The sequence below is a fragment of the Ranitomeya imitator genome, chromosome 3, assembly GCF_032444005.1.
Source record: "Ranitomeya imitator isolate aRanImi1 chromosome 3, aRanImi1.pri, whole genome shotgun sequence".
NCBI classification, from domain to species: domain Eukaryota; kingdom Metazoa; phylum Chordata; class Amphibia; order Anura; family Dendrobatidae; genus Ranitomeya; species Ranitomeya imitator.
The window spans coordinates 103,892,824-103,917,175 of record NC_091284.1 but is presented as its reverse complement, the minus strand read 5'-3'; the positions used below and the strand labels follow the sequence as shown (position 1 = coordinate 103,917,175).

The following is a 24,352-nucleotide window of genomic DNA, read 5'->3' as shown; positions in this document are numbered from 1 at the left end:
GATACTTGCAAAAGGGGGTGCTACTAGGTACTAACCATGCATGGTGCCCAAACTTTTGCACAGGCCCATTTTTCCATTTTGTAATCTTAAAATGTAAAATATGGAAAAATGTGTGTGTGTGTATATATGTATACTTCCTTCTCACCCCCCAATTGTCCTCTCTCATTCTCGGGTGAGGCCTGGTATATATATATTTGCCTGAAATACAAAGACAATGGGTCATCTTTAACTTTAGGCCTTTTAGAGATCATTTCATCTTCAACTTGCTTAGCTGTTCACAATAACGTTAATTTTGACCAGGGGTGTACAAACTTTTACATGCCACTGTATACACTCAGCAGTGCACACCTTCCTATACACTGTCCATCTTTGCATATACGCTTCTGATTTGTTTTCCTGGTGTTTTCTCACACTCACCATGCACATAGCACATACAAAATACTCTGTACACACCATACATAGATACACAACACATTACAAGCAAACAAAACACTGTTTTGAAGCAGGCCAATGATCGTATAACTAGTGCACCGGATTATTGGCCCACCTAAACAGGCTGCTGATCACCCAACGAATGAGCAAAACACTTGTTTGTTATTTAAGATGCTTTTTAGGTAAACTGTAAAATCATTGTTTTCATACCATGCTGTGCAAACAGGACATGTGCTACTTTTATAATGAGGTTATTCTATATGTACACCGAACGATCGAATTAGCGATTGTTCTGTTTACGTAGAAGTGTGGTCGGCCTGTCTAAACAGGCTGCTGAACGACCAATTGGCCTGCTTTATCCGATCAGCAGTCGTTTGAAGGCTGCGTTCGCCATGTGTCAATGTGCCCATATTCTGTGGGAAGGGAGTTTTTAGGGGCAGATAATGGACAATGAAACATTGCCACAATAAGGGTATGATGGATGGAGGGGAGGCTACAATGAGCTTTACATGAACGGTGGGAGGAGAGGGCACATTAATATAAAAGAGAATGCGCCCACTTTCCCCAATGAACACACATTGCTTTGGCAAATGTTTCTGGCACGTGCCACCTTTTATTTAACAATCAACTATCCACAGGCCAAATTTGACAGGTTAACGCTAAATTACGATAAATTATTACAGATAAAAGAAAAAGAAGAAGAGATTGTACAACAAAAAAATGCAATATCCAACGCTAAAATCTCACAAGGACGTATTGCGCACCTGGAAAATGAACTGCAACATGTATGTATCCCTTGTCTTCTTACACTGTACTCCTATGGTCTCATCTGCCTACACCAAAGGCTTTCGGGCAATCCCATAACCTCTACAACCCTTGTGTATATGTAGCATAGCTGGGAAGGACAGGGTTAAATCACAGCTCTGCAGTGTCTTGATTAGATGCGCCTGCAGGGTTTTGCTAAAAACCAGGAAGTAGCTTCATGGAGCGTCAGTCTCCTGAGGGAATCTCGGTCTGCTCGATGAAGAAGAGTCGAGTGTGCTGCTGGTGAGTGATAAGCCGAAATGCGAACTGTAGCAGAGAGAGACCAAAACTGCATTGTCTGTGTGAACGCTACCTAACGCCTAATGGTTAATGCCTACCAGAGAGAGTGAACCCCTGCAATATAATGTTTAATGTAGACTAGATATACTAAGCTCTAGATAGGATTAATAGCTATTTTGCATGTCCACAAAATAAAGTTAGTGAGCGTGGGGGTTGAGTTTAGGTTGCATGGGATGGGATTCTGTTTAGGAATGGATAGGATGTTATGTGAAAGGGGGTGGGGATATCTCAGGTACCTTAGAAAGAAAAGGAGCTGTGGATCATCATCTTACCTTGTGGATCCAGGACCAGTCAACCCTCAGTCCTTATGTTATGCCACTTTTCTTGTGTTAGTATGACATTTCTGGCAGTAGATGTGATGGTCTTTGGTTATTTAATATCATGTCATAGCAGCTGGAGCTGAAGAGGTCAGGGATTGCATTGGTTAATGGAGATAGAGTTACATCGGAGATATGTTGATCCTTCATTATTGAGTTATGGTTTAGTTCCTGCTGAGATGGTTCCTGGGGAACGGAAATTAGTGGGGCTGATAACACCGTGACATTAGTCAACCCTGAGTTGAAGCTCTGCGACTGGGTGATATTTATTCTGGTGCTGTCCATTGGTGTCAGGCCATCCAGTATCTCCTCAGTAAAGAAGTTGCATTTATGACATATGTTGTATGTGCTGTGGCCATTTTTCTCCATGTCACCCAGTGGTATGTATTAATTGTTAAATCTATGTTAACATTAGTGCTATGAAGCCACATTAGAAGTCCATACGGAAAAGGGTACCAGATTCCGCTATCCCACATATAGGAGCCTGGCAGAAAAATGGACACTGCACAGTATACATTTTATACAATGGGAGCTAAAGGCTTATGTATTGCAATATATGCCATATGTTTGAGGTTTTTGTCAGAGGTATAATGTATACAATGTATCTGGAAAGCTCCTCTAACAGAAGCAAATTAGGAAATGTGGATAGAGTTTAAGGCCAGCAAACTCAACGATATATAAGAAAATCCTTACTTTTCAGACCAAACATTTGGTTATTGATAAAGTGTGGAACACTCAAGTAGAATATTGTGATGTATCTTAACATAGGTTACTCAAAATTTTAATGTGATCAAAACTGAAAATGAGAACCTAAAGGAGAATATTAACCATCTGCGCTTCAAGAAAACAAAATATCAGAACCTGATTGATAAAATGCACCAGAAGATTACCCATCAGAAGGCCCTCACCGAGAAAATGCAGGAGAGAATCACATCCATGCATAATGAAAAGTAAGTGACCTCTATCTGCTAAAAAGAAGAGCATGGACATCACCTCCACAAAGTCACACATTGATCTAATGCCGCTAGGCAAAAATATATATAACTGAACATGAGGTTCTTACTTTAACATTCAGATCAGACTGTATGAAGCCCACTGCCACGTCATGGTGAACCTCTCAATGGGTACTAAGTCTTATTACCTTAAAGGAGCGACGTTGTGCGCTAACCACCATCAAAGCGACAATGCACCAGCAGGGCGGGCGGCCTGGTGTCTCATAGCTCCCATGATGGAAGACTCTATGATTGGTCCCACATTTCATTTCTACCTGGCAGCTCATGAGTGCATGGTCCTTGCACTCTAAAGTCACACAATATAGTACATTTAATAAAAATACAACTATTGGACTTATAGTTCTATGAGAAAATAGAAAAGACAAAAGGCACACAACATGCGCTCATGTGTAGGATCTTAAAAAAAAAATGTTATTCGTCCCACTGTCTTTATAAGAGTTACCCTGAGCTGGAGTATCTCTAAGGCCCCCTTCACATTTTCACACAAACTGAAGACACGTATCCACATGTACCCATTATAACCTATGTGGCTGCTCATGTCCGTGTTATGCACATGCAGACGTCCATTTTGTACTGGCTGCTCAGATGACAAAGGCCAATAAAAGTCTATGGGTCCATGTGACAGGTACCGGAATAGAATGAGGAATAGAAATTACTGATTTTTATGGGCTAAAGATGTGCAAAGATAAGAGATATCCGTCATATATATAATTTCACAACCCCATGACACATTATAAGATTGCACCCTTTAGTGCCTTGCATGTAGTGTTGATTGTACAGCTTTGCATTAACCTAATAAATAAATAAATGGAAAAAAAACACTCGGGGTCGTCCCCATTTTTTGTATTCAGCAAAGGTAAAGCAAACAGCTTTGAGCTGATATTTTCAGGCTGGGGAGGTCCATGGTTCTTGATCCCTTCCCAGCCTAAAAATACCGGCCCGCATCCACCCCATAAGTGGTGCCTCACATGAGATACTCCAATTTTGGTGCTTCGCCTTAGTCTTGGCTCTTCCTGATTCTCTGAAGCAGTGGCAATCAGGTTGGGGTTGATGTCAGCTGTGAATTGTCCAAAAACACAGCTGACATCAAGCCCTGGTGTTAGTAATGGAGAGTTGTCTATCAGACACCCCCCATTACTAACCCAGGAAAAACAGGAAACACAAAAAATAAATACTTTATTTAAATAAACACTCTGACACTTTCCCTGGTTCACCACTTTATTAAACTTAAAAAAAATCCCACGCAGGTGCGACATAGTCTACCGAACCCGACATAGTTCAGAGAAGGGAAGCCTGAGAGCGTCAGAACGAGGCTTCATAGGTTTGTATGGAGGATTCACTGGACTTCGTTGGATTCGCTTGGACGTCGCACCTGGGTGGGAACTTTTTTTTTACTAAAGTGGTGAACCAGGGAAAATGTCTGGTGTTTATTTTAATAAAGAATTTTTTGTTTGTGTTTCCGTTTTTCCTGGGTCAGTAATGGGGTTGTATGATAGAAACCTCTCCATTACCAGCACCATCTTTTGATGTCAGCTGTGTTTTTGGAAAATTCTCAGCTGACATCCACCCCAAGCACCATTACCCCGATGAATGCACCAGGACATCGGGAAGAGCCAAGGCGAACCACCACAAATGGGGCATCTCATGTGATGCTCAACTTCTGGGGCAGCTGTGACTGGTATTTTTTTAGACTGAGGAGGGACCAATAACTCTGGACCTTCCCAGCTTGATAATATCAGCTCTCTGCTGTCTGCTTTACATTTGCTGGTTACCAAAAATGGGGGGATCCCACGTTGTTTTATTTATTTATTAGGTTAATACAAAACTGTACGATGAACTCCACATGCAAAGCACTAAAGGGTGCAATTTGATAATGTGTCGTGGGATTGTGATATTCTATATCTGATGGATATCTATATATTTTTTCTATCAATCTATTTGTCTATCTGATTATCTATTTATCTATCTAGTATCTATATATTACCTTTGTATCTTTAATACATAAAACAGAAGAATTCCTTGAATGCATTTTATTCCGGTACGTGTCACACAGCTGGCATATGGACAGCACACAGATGGTACACAAGTACTCATGGATGGCCAACAAAAAAACACCCGGAAAGTAAGGGTGGTTTCACACTTGCGTTTTTGTCTGCATGCGTTTTTTTCCTATATTTAACATTGAAAACGCATGCGTTTTTTGTTGTACGCGTTTGGTCGCGTTTTGAAACGCATGCGTTTTTTTGCTGCATGCGTTCTTTTTCAGAAATGCAACTTGTAGTATTTTTGAGAGGCGTTTTTTGGACACATAAAAACGCATGCGTTTTCATGCGTTTTTTGTGTCAAAAAATACATTGGAGTCAATGGAAACGCATGCGTTTTTAAGCACATGCGTTTGTTTGCTTTAAAAAAAACAGAAAACACACTGATATGCCACCCCCCACCATAAAGGTGATAAAGGGATCCTAACCCTAACCCTAAAGGGATCCTAACCCTAAAGGGATCCTAACCCTAACCCTAAAGGGATCCTAACCCTATCCCTAACCCTAAAGGGATCCTAACCCTAACCCTAAAGGGATCCTAACCCTACCCCTAACCCTAAAGAGATCCTAACCCTAACCCTAATCCCTTTAGGGTTAGGGTTAGGATCCCTTTAGGGGTAGGGGTAGGGTTAGGATCCAGTTAGGGTTAGAGTTATGATCCCTATCCCTAACTATTTCTGTTTATAGTGGCTTTTTTACTTTATTTTGATGATTGGCAGCTGTCACACATTTCTCAGCATGCGTTTAAAAACACAATCGCATGAAAAAACGCATGTAAACGCGTCAAAACGCTGCGTTTTTTTCATCACATGCAAAAACGCATGCGTCAAAAAAACGCAGCGTTTGCACGCGTTTACATGCTTTTTTTCACCATGCGTTTTTTTTTAAACGCATGCGTTTTGAAACGCAAGTGTGAAACCAGCCTAAAAGCGGATTGTCTCATGTTTTTTTAAGTAGACATATAAAGGGGGCCTTGCACAGTATGGGGACCGCTGCTCTGGGTCTAATTTGAATTTGTCCATGTTGATCTGATGAATAATCGAATGAATAGTGGAAAGGGCAATGAGATTACTTGCACTGATAGCCTTGAAAAATAGTCCAGACTCCGTGGGTAGCATTTCTGTGCCCATGGGTGTTGCAGACCAGCACAGACTCCATGGTCATGAAGCCCTGAACCTGGAGTGTGCACTACTGTGCAAAACCCTTGAGAACAGAAAAGCTATCCACCAAGTCTGGGATTTTTTCCAGGTGAACAGCACTAGTAATCTTGATCCCCTTTCAACTATGTATTTCTGAACTTCACCATCACTATAATCATAGCACTTGTTTACTTTAATGCTTCAATAGGGGACTAAATTATCAAATTAATGTGTTATGTCATAATCTTATAGAAGTGATATCCAGACAGAAGTCCTGACCGTTAAAGACGTAGCAGAAAAAGAGTTTAAAAAATATGATATAAAGATTGAAGAACTTAGCAGATATCTTGACCATCTGAACAAGCAACAGCAATTTAACGAAACAAAATTGTTTGATTTCTTTACAAAGGAAAGGGAGCTGCAAAAAAAGAGACAAGGTATAGTTAGGCATACTCCATCATATGTTTGATTAATTTATATGTACAGCAGTGTGAGCAGCTTCTTCATACTTCAGCATCCCTGATGATCTCCAGTTTTAGATGAGAGAGACACAGTGTACATCAGTGTGAGCAGTCTCTTCTTACCTCAGCATCCCTGGTGCTATCCAATATTAGATGAGACTGACAGGGTGTGCAACACTGTGAGCTGCCTTTTCATACCTCAGTATCCTTGTTATATCCAATATTAGATGAGATAAACAGGTGGATAGCAGTGTGATCAGCCTCTTCTTACATCAGCATACTGGTATCTCCACTATTAGATCAGAAAGACAGGGTGGACAGCAGTGTGAGTAGCCTCTTCTTACCTCATTACTTCATTACTTCTAGTATCTCCAGTATTAGATCAGATATACATGGTGGACAGCAGTGTGGGCAGCTTTGTCTAACCTCAGTACTACTAGTATTTTCAGTATTAGATTAGACAGACATGGTGCAGAGCAGTGTGAGCAGCCTCGTCTTACCTCAGTACTCCTAGTATCTCCAATATTAGATCAGACAGGGATGACAGCAGTGTGAGTAGCCTCTTCTTACCTCATTACTCCTAGTATCTCCAGTATTAGATCAGATATACATGGTGGACAGCAGTGTGGGCAGCCTTGTCTAACCTCAGTACTACTAGTATCTTCAGTATTAGATTAGACAGACAGGGTTGACAGCATTGTGAACAGCCTCATCTTACCTCAGTACTCCTAGTATTTCCAATATTAGATCAGACAGGGTTGACAGCAGTGTGAGCAGCCTCGTCTTACCTCAGTACTCCTAGTATCTCCAATATTAGATCAGACAGGGTTGACAGCATTGTGAACAGCCTCGTCTTACCTCAGTACTCCTAGTATCTCCAATATTAGATCAGACAGGGTTGACAGCAGTGTGAGCAGCCTCATCTTACCTCAGTACTCCTAGTATCTCCAATATTAGATCAGACAGGGTTGACAGCATTGTGAACAGCCTCGTCTTACCTCAGTACTCCTAGTATCTCCAATATTAGATCAGACAGGATTGACTGCATTGTGAGCAGCCTCGTCTTACCTCAGTACTCCTAGTATCTCCAATATTAGATCAGACAGGGTTGACAGCATTGTGAACAGCCTCGTCTTACCTCAGTACTCCTAGTATCTCCAATATTAGATCAGACAGGGTTGACAGCAGTGTGAGCAGCCTCGTCTTACCTCAGTACTCCTAGTATCTCAAATATTATATCAGACAGGGTTGACAGCATTGTGAGCAGCCTCATCTTACCTCAGTACTCCTAGTATCTCCAATATTAGATCAGACAGGGTTGACAGCATTGTGAACAGCCTCGTCTTACCTCAGTACTCCTAGTATCTCCAATATTAGATCAGACAGGGTTGACAGCAGTGTGAGCAGTCTCGTCTTACCTCAGTACTCCTAGTATCTCCAATATTAGATCAGACAGGGTGGACAGCATTGTGAACAGCCTCGTCTTACCTCAGTACTCCTAGTATCTCCAATATTAGATCAGACAGGGTTGACAGCAGTGTGAGCAGCCTCGTCTTACCTCAGTACTCCTAGTATCTCCAATATTAGATCAGACAGGGTTGACAGCAGTGTGAGCAGTCTCGTCTTACCTCAGTACTCCTGCTGTCTTCATTATTAGATTAGAATATCCACTAGGAGAACATCTTGCTACACATGAGTGGAGTTGATGTAATTTCCTATAGCACATGCTAAGTTTCTTATAACATTCTTGGTCCACTTTTTTTCATTATAACAAAACAGCGTCCATTTTAATTCTATAGCTTCATCTCTGTAGACAAAATGAGTGTGATTTGCTAATTAAAAGTATTTAGGAATATATTTATAATGAAATCTTCTTTGGTTACTTACATTTTTATATTCCAAAAGAACAACCTCTAAAAAGTTGTCTCAAAACCAATAATTATCATCTGCCCACAGGGTCATGTGCAGTACTTGGCTATCTCTGTCAGTCTCATAAAGCAACAAAATAGGTGATAAATTGTACTGTAATTATGGGACAACTGATGCTGCTGTTACTTTTATAGTACCAGCCGAACAAAGAGTACATAAAATATTAGCTGTTGTGCCCCTCTGATAGATCATGTAACTCGACTCTACAAGTATAGATCCCATACAGGCCTGGAAAAATATTGAGAAAAATACTGAAAATGATCAACAGGCCAATACAAGGCTAGGTCTCGGTTCATTTATATATAGTTCATCTTTTTTGTAGAAAAAAGACTTAAAGAAATGAAAAAGCACAACCAGGGAATCATTGACAACTACAACTCCATCTGTGAGAGGTTAAAACAGATATATGGACAACAGGATGTAGACCTCGACAAGATGGCAAAACAATATATGTTGAACAACATGAAAATTTACTCACTTTTTACATATGTCAACAAAGTGAATAATGAGTTGGAAGATATTGTACAAGACATCAAATCTTCTGAGGTGAGAGTTGTCTGAGGCTTTTTACTTTGTTTTTATGTATGAATGTGATCAATGAGTGGCACTGGCTAGCCCGAGAGATGGTGAGTTCTCCTTCAATGGAAGTCTTCAAACAGAGGCTGGACAGACATCTGTCTGAGATGCTTTAATTAACCCTGCGTTGAGCAGGGGTTGGACTCGATGACCCTGGAGGTCCCTTCCAACTCTAATATTCTAGGACTCTTCCGCCATTGTGTGAATATCTACTCATTCTTCTTCTTTTTATTGTTAAACTAGGATGAAATTTTACATTTGGAATCTTGCAACAAAAACCTATTGAATGAGCAACTCGTCAGGCAGAAGGAATTAGAGGTAAGAGATTGTTTTTATGGAGGATTATTGGGGTCTCTTCCCTCCAACTGCTAGACTGCTCAGTGTAAGTACGGAATGGTATGGATATGCCGATATTTCAATATATGATTGTATCATGCTTTGTTTTTTCAGAAGGAACAACTTCAATTTCTACTAATAGAAATTGAATCTGGCACCTTTTTCTGGGCTGAGGGAATATGTCAGAAGTTTTTTTTCTATTGAATCTGAGAGCATCAAGATGTGGGGTCTGAGACCCTGATTTGAGTGATGTGTCAGCTGTGTGCTCTAGTTTCAATACAATCAGTATTTTATCAGGAGATTATCATTAGAAGACTAGTTGTCATGTGCAAGCCAGTCAGGCTAATCTGTGTAAACCCGCCCCCACCACTGATTGGCAGCTTGCTGACAATGTACAGTATACATAGGGATCTGCCAATCAGGTGTGTGGGCGGGGTGATACAGAGCTCACTACTCTGACCACTGCTGCGTCTACAGCAGATAAAACATGGATGCTATGAAAACTGCACCAAGCAGTCTAGTGAGTGATGCTTCACTGGAATTAGTCTCTATGTCTCTACATCATGCTGCTCTCGGATTATATATAGTTCTAGAGCAGCATGTGGGTACGGAAATTATTCAGACTCCCTTACATTTTTCACTTTTTGTTTCATTGCAGCCATTTTGATAAATTCAAAGAAGTTATTTTTTTCTCATTACTGTACACTCTGCACCCCATATTGACTGAAAAAAACAGAAATGTAGAAATTTTTGCAAATTTACTAAAAAAGAAAAACTGATATATCACATGGTCATAAGTATTCAGACCCTTTGCTCAGACACTCATATTTAAGTCACATGCTGTCCATTTCTTTGTGATCCTCCTTGAGATGGTTCTACTCCTTCATTGGACTCCAGCTGTGTTTAATTAAACTGATAGGACTTGATTTGTAAAGGCACACATCTGTCTATAGAAGACCTCACAGTGCATTTCAGACCAAATGAGAATCATGAGGTCAAAAGGAACTGGCCAAGGAGCTCAGAGACAGAATTGTGGCAAGGCACAGATCTGGCCAAGGTTACAACACAATTTCTGCAGTACTCAAGGTTTCTAAGAGCGCAGTGGCCTCCATAATTCTTAAATGAAAGAAGTTTGGGACCACCAGACGTCTTCCTAGACCTGGCTGTCCAGCCAGTCTGAGCAATCATAGGAGAAGACCTTGGTGAGAGACGTAAAGAAGAACCCCAAGATCACTGTGGCTGAGCTCCAGAGATGCAGTAGGGAGATGGAAGAAAGTTCCACAAAGTCAACTATCACTGCAGCCCTCCACAAGTAAGGCCTTTATGGCAGAGTGGCCTGACGGAAACCTCTCCTTAGTGCGAGACATATGAAAGCCCGCATAGAGTTTGCTAAAAAAAACACCTGAAGGACTCCCAGACTATGAGAAATAAGATGCTCTGGTCTGATGAGTTGAAGATAGACCTTTTTGGTGATAATTCTAAGCGATATGTGTGGAGAAAACCAGGCACTGCTCATCACCTGCCAAATACAATCCCAACAGTGAAACATGGAGGTGGCCGCATCATGCTATGTGGGTGTTTTTCAGCTGCAGGGACAGGACGACTGGTTACCATTGAAGGAAACATGAATGCGGCCAAGTACAGAGATATCCTGGATGAAAACCTCTTCCAGAGTGCTCTGGACCTCAGACTTGGTGGAAGGTTCACCTTCCAACAAGACAATGACCCTAAAAACACAGCTAAAATAACAAAGGAGTGGCTCAGAACAACTCTGTGACCATTCTTGACCGGCCCAGCCAGAGCTCTGACCTAAACCCAATTGAGCATCTCTGGAGAGACCTGAAAATGGCTGTCCACCAACATTCACCATCCAACCTGACGGAACTGGAGAGGATCTGCAAGGAAGAATGGCAGAGGATCCCCAAATCTAGGTGTGAAAAACTTGTTGCATCATTCCCAAGAAGACTCGTGGCTGTACTAGCTCAAAAGGGGCTTCCCCTCAATACTGAGCAAAGGGTCTGAATACTTATGACCATGTGATATTTCAGTTTTTGTTTTTTATTAAATTTGCAAAAATTACTACATTTCTGTTTTTTTCAGTCAAGATGGGGTGCAGAGTGTACATTAATGAGAAAAAATGAACTTTTTTGAATTTACCAAATGGCTGCAATGAAACAAAAAGTGAAAAATTTGAAAGGGGTCTGAATACTTTCCGTACCCACTGTATGTGGTATCTGTTACCATATTTTGTATGAGTAGTTTGCCCCATGGTCAGTTATACTAATGTATACAACACACACATAACCATTAAATCGCTCATCAGATTCAAGTTTAAAATCTTTACTGATTTGTTGAGAACAAAGTACTGTACCTTATCACTGGTCAATGGACATAAAATCATCGAGTAACGGATTACTGGATTCCAAATCACCCAAAAATCCATGTATTATAATGAAATCACAATGTTGCAATAATCATTGGTGCTTGGTTTGAACAGTCATTTTGTGCTGACAGATGCTTCCTTTGTATGTTCCCTTTTTTGCATGATGATAATGATATTTTCATTTAGAAATATTAATATTATAGATGTACATGTATTAATTAGCATCTAAATCCTCTTCATTATCGATTTATATCTGATGCCTTTACCTTTTCGTATTATTATTATTTATTATTATTATTATTATTATTATTTTTGTATACATGGAAGTAAAAATATATCAACTCAAGATAAAAAAAATTCTCAACAGTCTTAACAAACCACAATCCTGCTTTCATTCCTGGGAGTGGTTCAGACAATGACAATATGTGAAAAACTGTTCATGTACAGCACCATGGAATCAATGGTGCTATATAAATAAATAATAATAATAATAATAATGCTGTTCTAAAATCCAGGGATTTGTGACTTATGTTAGGAAGTTCATATTTATTGATAAACCGACTCCGATCTCTTCTCCTTTTGTGAAATTCTTGCAGGAAAAATTGCAGAACATTTCTGAAACAACAGATAAATATAAATTTAAATGCAGGGACATGAGTACAGAACTTTTACTAATAACATCGGCCGCTGAGGATTTGGTGAAGAATCTGGGTTGTGACACATCACCAATGAAGAAGAAGCTCGGGTTTGAGAAATCCACATGTCAGGAGAAATTACAGTATTTCAGTGAGTATTGTGTAATATACGATTGACATATCCCTTACTGAAGAAAGTGAGACGTTATGAAGGATTTGCTGAATCATTTGTCCCATATTATAGCAGAATCAGATGCAAACAGGAGACCCGACTGCAACAATATATGGGCCCTCTGCAGTCCAACAGCTCATCATATGCACAATTCCACCCACCTTGGAGGTAGAAGTGGGCCCACCTTACCTCTTGGGCCCCTGAAAAGCTGCTTCCTCAGTATCGCATTGGCTTTCTGCTGCATCATTAGAAGTTAAAAAGAATCTGTCAGCAGGTTTTTGGCTATGTAATCTGAAGCCAGTAGGAGATAGAGGCTGAAGCCAAGAGTTCAGGGATGTTTCACTTGTCAAAGTGCGTGCTGTAGTTTACTAACTGTGAAACATTTATCAATACAAGATTAATATTGCTGGACTACATTAGTCTGACCACACCCCCTTCCCCTGTGATAAGCAGCTCACTCTCTATAGAGAGAGACTGGTGTGGGCGGGATTCGCTTTCTCAGCTCTGCTTCATTCTAAATCTAAAAGCTCTGATTGTATCAGAACTGCTGCACCTAGTAATCTCAGTGATACATCGTTGGATTCAGCTTCTCTTTGCCTACATTACGCTGCTCTCAGATGAGGTAGCAAAAACCTACTGACAGATTCCCTTTAATTGCATATTGTTTATGTTCGCATGGATTTGCAGAAACCATGTGGCCATTAAAAGTAATCAAGCCATTACTAACTGTTTCATAGTGATGCATCGGAAAGCCATTGCTACATAGGAAACATTTGTCACATGCACCTCGGATGCCTGCTACACAAAGGTACCAAGCACTGTGTGCCACCTCAAGCTGAGAACGGGTTTACACGAGAAAGCTCAGACAATTTTTTCCTAACTTGCCATCCGTGTGCCATGCGTTTTTACAGCAGCAGCTATTAAACATTTACAGGACTATGTACAGTTTCCTATAATAAAGAATTGCAATGTATCTCTAAAAAATGGATGGTATGCTGTGTCTCCATCTGTTTCTTTCTGCACGCCCATAGACTTGAAAGGGTGAATCTGAAAGAAATTAATACATGCTACAATTTTTTTCCATACGCAAATTCAGTCTGTGAAAACAATCGCTCATCTGTACTGCCCCATTGAATAACTTTAGTCCGAAAATAAGTTCATGTGAGCCTATCCTAAAACTTGTTCCCAAATGTCCATGTTTCTGGCACATTAAATGGTTAAAATTCATGGACTCCTATATAAGGCCACATTCACACGTTCAGTATTTGGTGAGTATTTTACCTCAGTATTTGTAACTCAAAACCAGGAGTGGAACAATCAGAGGAAAAGTATAATAGAAACGCGTCACCACTTCTGTATTTATCACCCACTCCTGGTTTTGTCTTACAAATACTGAGGTAAAAAAACTCACCAAGTACTGAGTGTGTGGCGCATGATGGATGTTGCATTTATGACATCCGATTTTGATTTAAAAAAAAAAATGTGACTTAAATTTATCTTTCTGTTTTTCTTAGAAATTTTGGAAACGGAAATGGACAAACTGATGCAGATCCACAGTTATTCTGCATTAGGTGCTGCGGCTCAAGGGAGTCTTTCATCTGCCACTATTAGCGCCACTTTGGTCACGTCTAATGTGTCTTGTATTGTGGGTCTCAAAAAGATTTCTTTACCATCCATGCCAAAAACGATCAAAGCCACTGATGACACTGGTAAGTTTTATATATTTCATTATCAGCAATGCGTGGATTTTACTGATATGCATAGGCTGAATGATAAAGAATACATTTTATAAGTCTGTGAAACAATGCAAGAGAATAATTGAAAGCAATTAAAAATATACAAATATTGAAGACACTCCCAAGGAGAGGATACACATATCAGGAATGGCCCAAGCAGGGATTTAAAATTCAGATTATTCACTCAATCCAAATTGTTCTTCTGTGAGGAGCCCCATCGATCAGCTGAGCATTCAATTCCCACACAGCGCTGCCACAAAACAAATTACAAAGGTATTTAGCATTAAAAAAAATCCCAGAAAATATTGTTTAAAAAATAATTCATATTCAATGGCTAATTGCCTGTTGTTTCCGCGTCACCGCTCTGGTGGTTTTCATCTGTCTTTTACTTTTTTTTTAATTGATGTCGTGCCAGTATCTGGCCTCTGTGGTGTTTCCATGCACGTGGCTCTGGGACGTCCTAAATGAGGCAGAGAAAGCATCTACAATGCCTAATTATGACATACTGTGAAGTATTTATGTCATACGTTATATATTGTTTTGTAGAGGTAGATAGATTGGCTTAGTGTGATTTCATTATTGTATCTTGGATTGTGATGAGCGACCGTGCTCGGATAAGGTGTTCTATGAGCATATTCGGGCAACACATACAGGGATCGCCTAATAAATAGGCAACTCCTGCATGTGTTGCCGCTGTCGAATAACCACGAGGCATGCAGCCGTGGAGACTCGAACATATTTTTCGAGCACGCTGAAGACACTCGATTAGCACCCGAACATGCTTGGAAAACCCAAATCATAGCAAAGAATTGTCTCTTAGTTAGGGCTAATTCAGGTGTCTGTCTGTGATTTTCATGGATAAAATTCATTTCTAGTTTAGTCTATGGGGCTGTCCACATACCCGATTTTTTTTTTTGGCCAGCAAAATCGCAGAGACATGTTTGATATCGATCCGAGTTTCAGAATAAAATCAGCAATGTAAGTCTGGTGCCATCCACAGACTGCTAGATAAAAGAAGTTAGAAAAACATTTTTTTCTAGAATAACAATAATAATAATTTTATTTCTATAGCACCAACATATTCCGCAGCACTTTACATTTTAGAGGGGACTTGTACAGACAATAAAAGACATTACAGAATAACAATAATCACATAAACAACAGGTACCAAGAGGAGTGAGGGCCCTGCCCGCAGCTCACAATCTATGAGGAAATAGTGGAGACACGAGAGGTGGATGGTAACAATTGCTTTCATTGTTCTGACTAGACATAATGTGATTTCTCATCTGAGAAGTACTTATGAATCTCGGACCAAAACGAAACGGGCATCTGAATGCGCCCTTCTAAGATTAAAGGCCCTTCTTGAACTATTCCATCTTCCTAAATAGTAGCAAGCATTTGGCAGAATAGTGACATGATATAAACCCGCAGAGGAATATCCCTATGATGTATCTGATGCTGAACCAGTTATTAGGACAATATTTTAATTTCGTCACTTGATGTCAGCACGGCTGCAGATGTCCTGGGCACTCAGACTAATTAAATACGATTAAAAGGCTGTTTACACTCAATAATTACAAGCTAACAGCAAAATGATCGCTTTAAGACCATGTTCAGTATTCAATCAGTATTTTTCCTCAGTATTTGCAAGCCAAAATCAGGAGTGGGGATTGCTTGTTGTGATTGCTGTACCCACAATGCGAATCAATACACTTGTATTAGCCTGCAATGTAGTAGCGGCACATAGCAATCTTTGGCTGTATGACCTGTGTCACTGCCAAAGTCGCCATGTAGCCCCACTCTTAAAATAAACTTGTCAGCACAATTTTGTAATGTAAAGTAAAGACATGGCTATAATGGTGCTGTAATACAGATTAAATTGATACCTTTGCTGAAGGCCCCTCCACCTGCCTCCAGCGGATAAAAGGTGAATATGGTAAGGGGAATAGCAAGTAACTATAAAACAAATGGTATTACACAATCCACAAATACTAATACAATATAGGGCTTTGTAATTAACCTGGATGTTAGGATGACGCTTCCCCTGTAAATCGCACCAAACACACTCCTAAATGATACTGATCTAATATATAATTGCCTAGAATACTACTTCCTGCAATTTGTGCCAACTTCCGTGGCTTTGTCCGGAGCTAATGTCCGGAGCTAATGTCCGGAGCTAATGTCCGGAGCTAATGTCCGGAGCTAATGTCCGGAGATAAGTGACGTCAACAGTGTCCAGTGTCTGATTGGTTGCCGCCTGCTGCGAGCGACCAATCAGAAACGTGCCGTACTGTGACACACTCCGCCCGCCATTTTGGTGTGATTTTTGAATTTTTACCTCACAGCAAGTTTCTACTGCGTGGAGGCGGGCCCAGTGACGTTGCTCTTCAAGCTCCTGCTGAATTTCGTCAAAAAAATGATAATACCATTTACCAAAACTATATATATTTAGTTGTGAAGTGGTTCAGTGACATTTTCACACCAATTTTGAACTTTTGTTTGGTGTTTTCTCCATATACTGCCTATTATTTTTGTTCTTTCTTACTATTATTTATTAATTGTATTATTCTTACATTTGAATAAATAAAGTATATATGGATTCTAGACTCCCGATTCTTTAGAATCGGGCTGCCATCTAGTTAAACTATAAATGGCTGCAGCAATGGAAACAACAAAGTTTAATGTTGGAGACTGGTTGCCGCGGGTGATGGCGCTTTTGCAGAATCCGTTGGTGCATATAATGCATAGGAACAAAATTCCCTCCACAGCTGGTCCTATTATATCTCCAAGTGTTGAACAACAAGTCCCAGAACTGTCCTTTTATAGATAGCTCTTAAATACAGTTGTGTGAAAAAGTGTTTTTGCCCCTTTCTGATTTCCTATTCTTTTGCATTTTTGTCACACTTAAATGCATGAGATCACCAAACAATTTTAAATATTAGACAAGATAACACAAGTAAATACAAAATGCAGTTTTTAAATGAAGGTCTTTATTATTAACGGAAAGAGAAATTCAAACTTACAGGGCTCTGTGTGAAAAAGTGATTGCCCCCCTCCCTTAATTTATGTTTTAACTGTGGTTTATGACATCTTTGGGAAGCTGAGTTCAAATTCCTTAGCCACAAGCAGGCCTGAATACTGCCACACCTGCCACCTCAATCAAGAAATCACTTAAATAGGACCTGCTTGACAAAATGAAGTAGACCAAAGGGTCCTGAAAAGCTAGACATCTTGCTGCTACACAAAGAAATTATTCAACAAATGAGAAACAAAGTAATTCAGATCTATCAGTCTGGAAAAGGTTATAAAGCCATTTCTAAAGCTAAGGCCATTATCCACAAATGGCAAAAACATAGAACAGTGGTGAACTTTCCCAGGAGTGGACAGCCAAGCACAATTACCCCAAGAGCGAAGTGACGACTCATCCAAGGACCTTCATTTAAAAACTGCATTTTTTGTTTCCTTATGTTATCATTGTCTAATATTTACATTTGTTTGATGATCTGAAACATTTAAGTGTGACAAACATGTAAAATAATAGGAAATCAGGAAGGGGAAAACACTTTTTCCCATAACTGTACTTGTCTCCTCTCCAGTAGAACCACAAGTCCCAGTAGCTACTCACTCCTTGATGTGGCAGTTCTACAGTCACACAGGGTTCCAGCCTGAAACTTCAAGATTTAATTGCTTAGGGATGCAAGGCAGAGTTCTTCTCCTTGATGGGAAGCCAGGAGGAGGTGGGCAACCCCGCAAAACCTGGCTGGCTTGTAGTTGTAGAGTAGCTCCAATGGTCACTGTCCTCTCACATGGAGCTGCAGAACTATCAGTCTGCTCACTATGCTTTCCTTCTGGTTCACTGCTGTCTCTTTCCAGTAATGGCTGACAATCCTCATGTTCTCTGATATTGTTGTCTCCTCCTCAGACTCAGTTTCTATGCAACAGTCTCCCGACACAGGGGTTACAATCAAATAGGATTTATTGTCAGTATTTTGTATCCGTTAGTTACACCACGGTAAGTACAGTTTTGCGTTAACATTTCGGGTGAAGACCCTTCATCAGACGTATAAGCTATGTTCAATGCATATAAGTCATATAGGTCTTAATACAGCTGGATCCTGGTTGTCCCTGTTTGGAGGAATCCCACCTCGCAGCCTGGACCCCTTTGACCTTTATGCATTGAACATAGCTTTTACGTCTGACGAATGGTCTTCACTCAAAACATTAACGTAATGCAGTACTCACCGTGATATATGCAATGCATATGAGATACTGACCGTAAATCCTATTTTAAGCTTCTCCAAGTGCCTTAGTTGTGCAGTTCCTTCACTCTGTCTACTATTGGTCTACATCAGGGGTCCCCAACTCCAGTCCTTAAGGCCCACCAACATGTCATGTTTTCAGGATTTCCTTAGTCTTGCCCAGGTAATAATTGCATCACCTGTGCAATGCAAAGGAAATCCTGAAAACATGACCTGTTGGTGGGCCTTGAGAACTGGAGTTGGGGACCCCTGGTCTACATGAGTTCAGTGGTTGGCTGCAAAGGAGCTATCACCCGTCTCAGTCTACTTCTATCTCACTGGGTATGCCACCTACCTGCTTGATTACTGCTCTGAATTATGTCTAAACGAGCAAGACATTAGGGATTGAAATCATTGGATATTACTTAGATTACTGATTGTTTTTTTTGTAAAATTTTCATTTGTATAGTTCTGGGATTTAATGAATTACGGGAAAAAGTTCTGAATCATGCGATATTCAGAGAAAAGACCAAGAGACAGACGCACAGCCTGAAATATATGACAAGTGGAAACATCAAGAGGCGTAGCAATAAATAAGTAATATCAAATACCTTTATTCATGTGTCGGTAATGTAAGTACTACATTTTATTCACAACAGTCCTGCATCCATCAGCAGATTGATGGCACTATTTATTTGCAGCAGAAAAGGGAACACAGCACTCAAATCCCAATGTCTACTTCCTTCTACCATTTCGACGCACTGGAAATATCTCAACCAAGCTCTGGTTGAAGTAAGTTTCCACTTTAGCCAGTGACCGATTGTATTGCCATTTCCTGCCATTACTGATGGAACCAAGAAGTAGAGACCAACAGAGACTAGGGAAGTACAGTGGGTACGGAAAATATTCAGACCCCTTTAAATTTTTCAATCTTTGTTTCTTTGCAGCCATTTGGTGAACTCAAAAAAGTTCATTTTTTTCACATTAATGTACACTCTGCACCCCATCTTGACTGAAAAAAAAACAGAAATTCAGAATTTTTTGCAAATTTATTAAAAAAGAAAAACTGAAATATCACATTGTCATAAGTATTCAGACACTCATATTTAAGTCACATGCTGTCCATTTCCTTATGATCCTCCTTGAGATGGTTCTACTCCTTCATTGGAGTCCAGCTGTGTTTAATTAAACTAATAGGACTTGATTTCGAAAGGCGCATATGCATAACACACTGCGGGGCTGGGATTCACAAGCTGGGTGGCTGCACAGGCGCAGTCTGCGAGACTGCATCTGAGGTCAGACGGGCAGCGCTCACTGCGCCTGCCCCAGGCAGAACAAAATAGCACAGGCGCCGGATTTGATTTAAAAACAGCGCGGAGGGGGCGACGCCCAGCGCCGAAGAAGCCTTGAGTGATGGCAGTGTGGCGTGTGCAGCAGGGCGGTTAAGACCTGCCTCCACGACTAAAGACAGGTATATTTGCAAAATTATAAAACGCTTTATTTCTGCTTTGACTGCACCAATAACTAAAAGAATGCAGCATTACTGCTGCACAAGGTGGTTCTTTTAGTTTCTAACGGCTGGAGGGGGTGATAGAGTCCCTTTAACCCAGTCCTCCTGATTTTCTGAAATGAAACACCTGAGATAAGTTTCAAGATTTTCATTTACACGGTCAGTTTGACCATTAGATTGAGGATGAAAAGCTAAAGAAAATGACAAATGAATCCCCAGCCGGCTGCAAAAAGCCCTCCAAAACTTAGAAATAAACTTCACCCCATGGTCTGACACAATATCTGAAGGAGCACCATGTAATCTCACAACCTCCTTGATAAAGATCTGTGCCAGAGTCTTAAGGTACCATCACACTAAACGATATTGTTAACGATATCGTTGCTTTTTGTGACGTAGCAACGATATCGTTAACTAAATCGTTCTGTGTGACAGCGACCAACGATCAGGCCCCTGCTGGGAGATCGTTGGTCACTGGGGAAAGTCCAGCACTTTATTTTGTCGCTGGATCTCCCGCTGACATCGCTGAATCAGCGTGTGTGACGCCGATTCAGCGATGTCGTCACTGGTAACCAGGGTAAACATCGGGTTACTAAGCGCAGGGCCGCGCTTAGTAACCCGATGTTTACCCTGGTTACCATTGTAAATGTAAAAAAACAAACACTACATACTTACATTGCCGGTGTCTGGTCAGGTCCCTCGCCTTCAGCTTCCAGCACTGACTGGTAAGCGCCGGTCAGCCGTAAAGCAAAGCACAGCGGTGACGTCACCGCTGTACTTTACGGCCGGCGCTCAGTCAGTGCGGGAAGCTGAAGGCGAGGGACCTGACCAGACACTGGGAATGTAAGTATGTAGTGTTTGTTTTTTTACATTTACAACGGTAACCAGGGTAAACATCGGGTTACTAAGCGCGGCCCTGCGCTTAGTAACCCGATGTTTACCCTGGTTACCCGGGGACTTCAGGATCTGTGTGACAGCTCTCCAGCGACCAAACAGCAACGCTGCAGCGATCGACATCGTTGTCGGTATCGCTGCAGCGTCGCTTAGTGTGACGGTACCTTTAGCATTAGGTAATGCGGGAAGGGCAATAAAATGTGACATCTTGCTAAATCTGTCAACTACGACTAAAATAACTGTATTACCCTCAGAAACTGGTAAGTCAGTGATGAAGTCTATTGACAAATGGGTCCAAGGTCTATTGGGAATCTCCAGAGGTTGGAGAGACCCAGACGGGCAAGTACAAGGGGTCTTGGAGTGCGCACACACACAGTAGGCAGCGACATATTCCTGTACATCATGATTTACCCCAGACCACCAAAAATGCCGAGTGAGAAGGTCCGCGGTAACTTTACTTCCAGGGTGTCCAGCAAGGACCGAATCATGATGTTCATTAATGACCCTAAGATGAAAATTAGCAGGAACATAAAGTTTTATAAACATATAGAAAAAAGAGAGTGACCGCACTACCGCGCACAAGTATCGCTGAGCACATTAACCTGCATCCGGAGTCTAGTCGCCTGATCTCGGGTGCTAAGCCTCTGTAGACAGACAATAAATCCAGCGCTGAGGAGTAAGAAAAGGGCTACACTCACCGATCTTCCAAAGCAGTTTCTTTATTGACTCACATAAAAGTCTTCACGGCCGGGGGTACATTAACACTGAGTGCTGCAGGCCTGACGACGGCCGTTTCACGCCTTCCTGGTGCTTCTACGGGTCCCGTACATGATCCTGATGGGACTCGAGGTCAGGGGAATAAATTAAGATGTCATCGAGATATACCACCACAAACCTACCTATTAGGTGACTAAGTATATCATTGACAAAGTGTTGAAACACAGGAGCATTACTTAACCCAAAAGGCATAACCATGTTCTCATAATGTCCCTCTGGAGTATTAAACGCCGTCTTTCATTCATCCCCCTCCTTCATCTGAATGAGATTATATGCCCACTGAGATCTAATTTGGAGAGCCATTTAGCCCCCACAATTTGATTAAAGAGGTCCGGAATAAGAGGGAGCGGGAAAGAATTCCGGACCGTAATTTGGTTTAATTCACGGAAGTCTAACCATGGGCGTAAACCCCCGTCCTTCTTCTTTACAAAGAAGAACCTGGCAGCAACGGGTGATGACAAGGGTCTGATATGACCCTTGGCCAGACTCTCCGTGATATAGTCCTTCATGGTCTGTCTCTCTGGGGCAGAGATGTTGTATAGCCTATTCTTAGGCAGTTTAGCACCAGGAATGAGATGTATGGCGCAATCATAAGGACGGTGTGGAGGTAGCTCTTGACTCCCATCCTCAGAGAATACATCCTCAAAATCTGAGATGAACTCTGGCAAAACCTGAGAACTCAACCCGGCCAGCCGAGTGCCCAGGCAATGTTCCTGACAAAACTCACTCCATCCAGTAATCTCCCGAGTCTGCCAGTCTAACACCGGGTTGTGTAACGTGAGCCATGGTAAACTGAGAACTACAGGTGACGGCAAACCCCCCAACACATAACAATCTATTGACTCAGAGTGCAACGCCCATATTTGTAGGCTCACCCCACGGACGGTCTGAGTGAAAGTCCCCTGGCTCAAAGGTGCAGAATCAATAGGAATTATAGGTATGGGTCTAGACAACTCTTGAGTTTTAAGCCCATGTGCCTGAACAAACCCAGCATCAATTAAATTAAACCCTGCCCCAGAGTCCAGAAAGGCAGAGATATTGAGCCTACTTTCACCAAGACGAATCTTGGCTGGTAGGAAAAATACATCCACCCGAGTTGCCAACCTCCCCGCAACCCGGGCTCAATAGTTTTCCGGTGGTTGTCTTCTAGAAGGACACTCATTCACATAATGACCCCTTCTGCCACAAAAAAAACATGCACCTCCCTTACGCCATACTACTGCAGCCCCTTTAGAATGAGAAGCGCCACCCAACTGCATAGGTTCTCCTAGAGACTCAGATTCTGGTGAGTCCAAATCTGAATTACCCTTGAATAACGGCGACTCATTAAGTCTCTGGCGCAGGCGGCGGTCCACACGGATCGCAAGAGACATAGCTGCCTACAGTGTGGTTGGTGTAGAGCGAAGGCATCCTTTATATTATCAGATAGGCCCTGATAAAATTGACTGCGGAGTGCAGGGTCATTCCATATTGGATCACCTTGTAGGAGCGATACTACAATTCCAACCCTGTGCTCCTCTGAAGTGGGAGGACGCAACCTAAAATACAATTTACAGGCCTCCCTGAATGTAACAAATTTGTCGTGCCCCCCAGAGAACCTGTCAGGTAATGCAATTTTAGGCTCCAACGAAGCTTGTGGAGGTGAAGCAACCCCTGCAGTGGCCACTGGAGTGCGCTGTACAACCGCCGAGCGGAGGTCAGCCACCTCTGGACTGAGTTGCTGCAATTGTCCAGCTAAAGCAGCAATGGGGTCCATACTGGACCAAGAAAATTTTTAAGGTCAGTGATACGGTCATGCTGTTTACGGAGATAAAGGGGCAGGACGGCGTACTGAGACCCGCACCTGTCCCTGCCACTATAATGGGGCCCTGGCTTTCCCTTATCTCAGGGGTACCTATAATGGTTAGGAGGCCTGAGCCACCAGCCTATCCCTGTCTCCTGTGCAGGCCCTATCAGTGGCCCCCTCTCCCCCCAAGGGAGGTGGACTGCACCAGTGTATAAATTCGGCAATTAAACAGGGTATACAGACAAGGTAACTAAAAGTCTCAAACTCACCAAATGCTCAGACAACCACAGAGGAAACACTGAGAAGGGAAGAGAAGGAAAAAACTAGGAAGGAAAACAGGTATAACATGCAACCAAAACAGCAGACACCAATCTCTGTAAATAAACCTCCAAGCTCCTAATACCACGCTCCTTCTCACTCCATGCCAGGCAGTAGAACTGATCACTGACAACAGTTGTAGACAAAGCTGAGTCTGTATAGGAGCGGAGATTACCAAAACCAAATCAGCTGAGAGACATAGCTCTCAGTAACTTCAGTAACAAGGTTTAACTCCTGCCTTGCTGGCACAGGTCAGAATTCAGGAGAAGAGCTTCTGTTCATCGTGTGTGAACAAGGCCCAGAGCGCTGCAGTTCTCTAGAACAGGGGTCCCCAACTCCAGTCCTCAAGGCCCACCAACATGTCATGTTTTCAGGATTTCCTTAGTCTTGCCCAGGTAATAATTGCATCACCTGTGCAATGCAAAGGAAATCCTGAAAACATGACCTGTTGGTGGGCCTTGAGGACTGGAGTTGGGGACCCCTGCTCTAGAACCTCTCTGTCGCGGTAGCCCCATGACAGAAGCGTGGTTTAAATTCCGCGCCAATTCACGGGTGGA

The 24,352-nt window shown here is 41.7% G+C and overlaps 1 protein-coding gene across 1 annotated transcript in view; it reads left to right on the top strand.

Moving 5' to 3' along the window:
• The window catches only part of LOC138671561 (coiled-coil domain-containing protein 63-like), a 44,512-nt gene extending 25,386 nt beyond the window's left edge, over positions 1 to 19,126 (top strand). Inside the window, exons 4-11 of the mRNA XM_069759740.1 lie at positions 1,116 to 1,217; positions 2,622 to 2,803; positions 6,300 to 6,484; positions 8,760 to 8,983; positions 9,257 to 9,331; positions 12,329 to 12,518; positions 14,054 to 14,248; positions 18,983 to 19,126. Coding sequence (XP_069615841.1) covers positions 1,116 to 1,217; positions 2,622 to 2,803; positions 6,300 to 6,484; positions 8,760 to 8,983; positions 9,257 to 9,331; positions 12,329 to 12,518; positions 14,054 to 14,248; positions 18,983 to 19,110 — 1,281 coding nt within the window. The 3' untranslated portion in view covers positions 19,111 to 19,126. The remainder of the gene's footprint in view (positions 1 to 1,115; positions 1,218 to 2,621; positions 2,804 to 6,299; positions 6,485 to 8,759; positions 8,984 to 9,256; positions 9,332 to 12,328; positions 12,519 to 14,053; positions 14,249 to 18,982) is intronic.
• Positions 19,127 to 24,352: the final 5,226 nt, after the last annotated feature.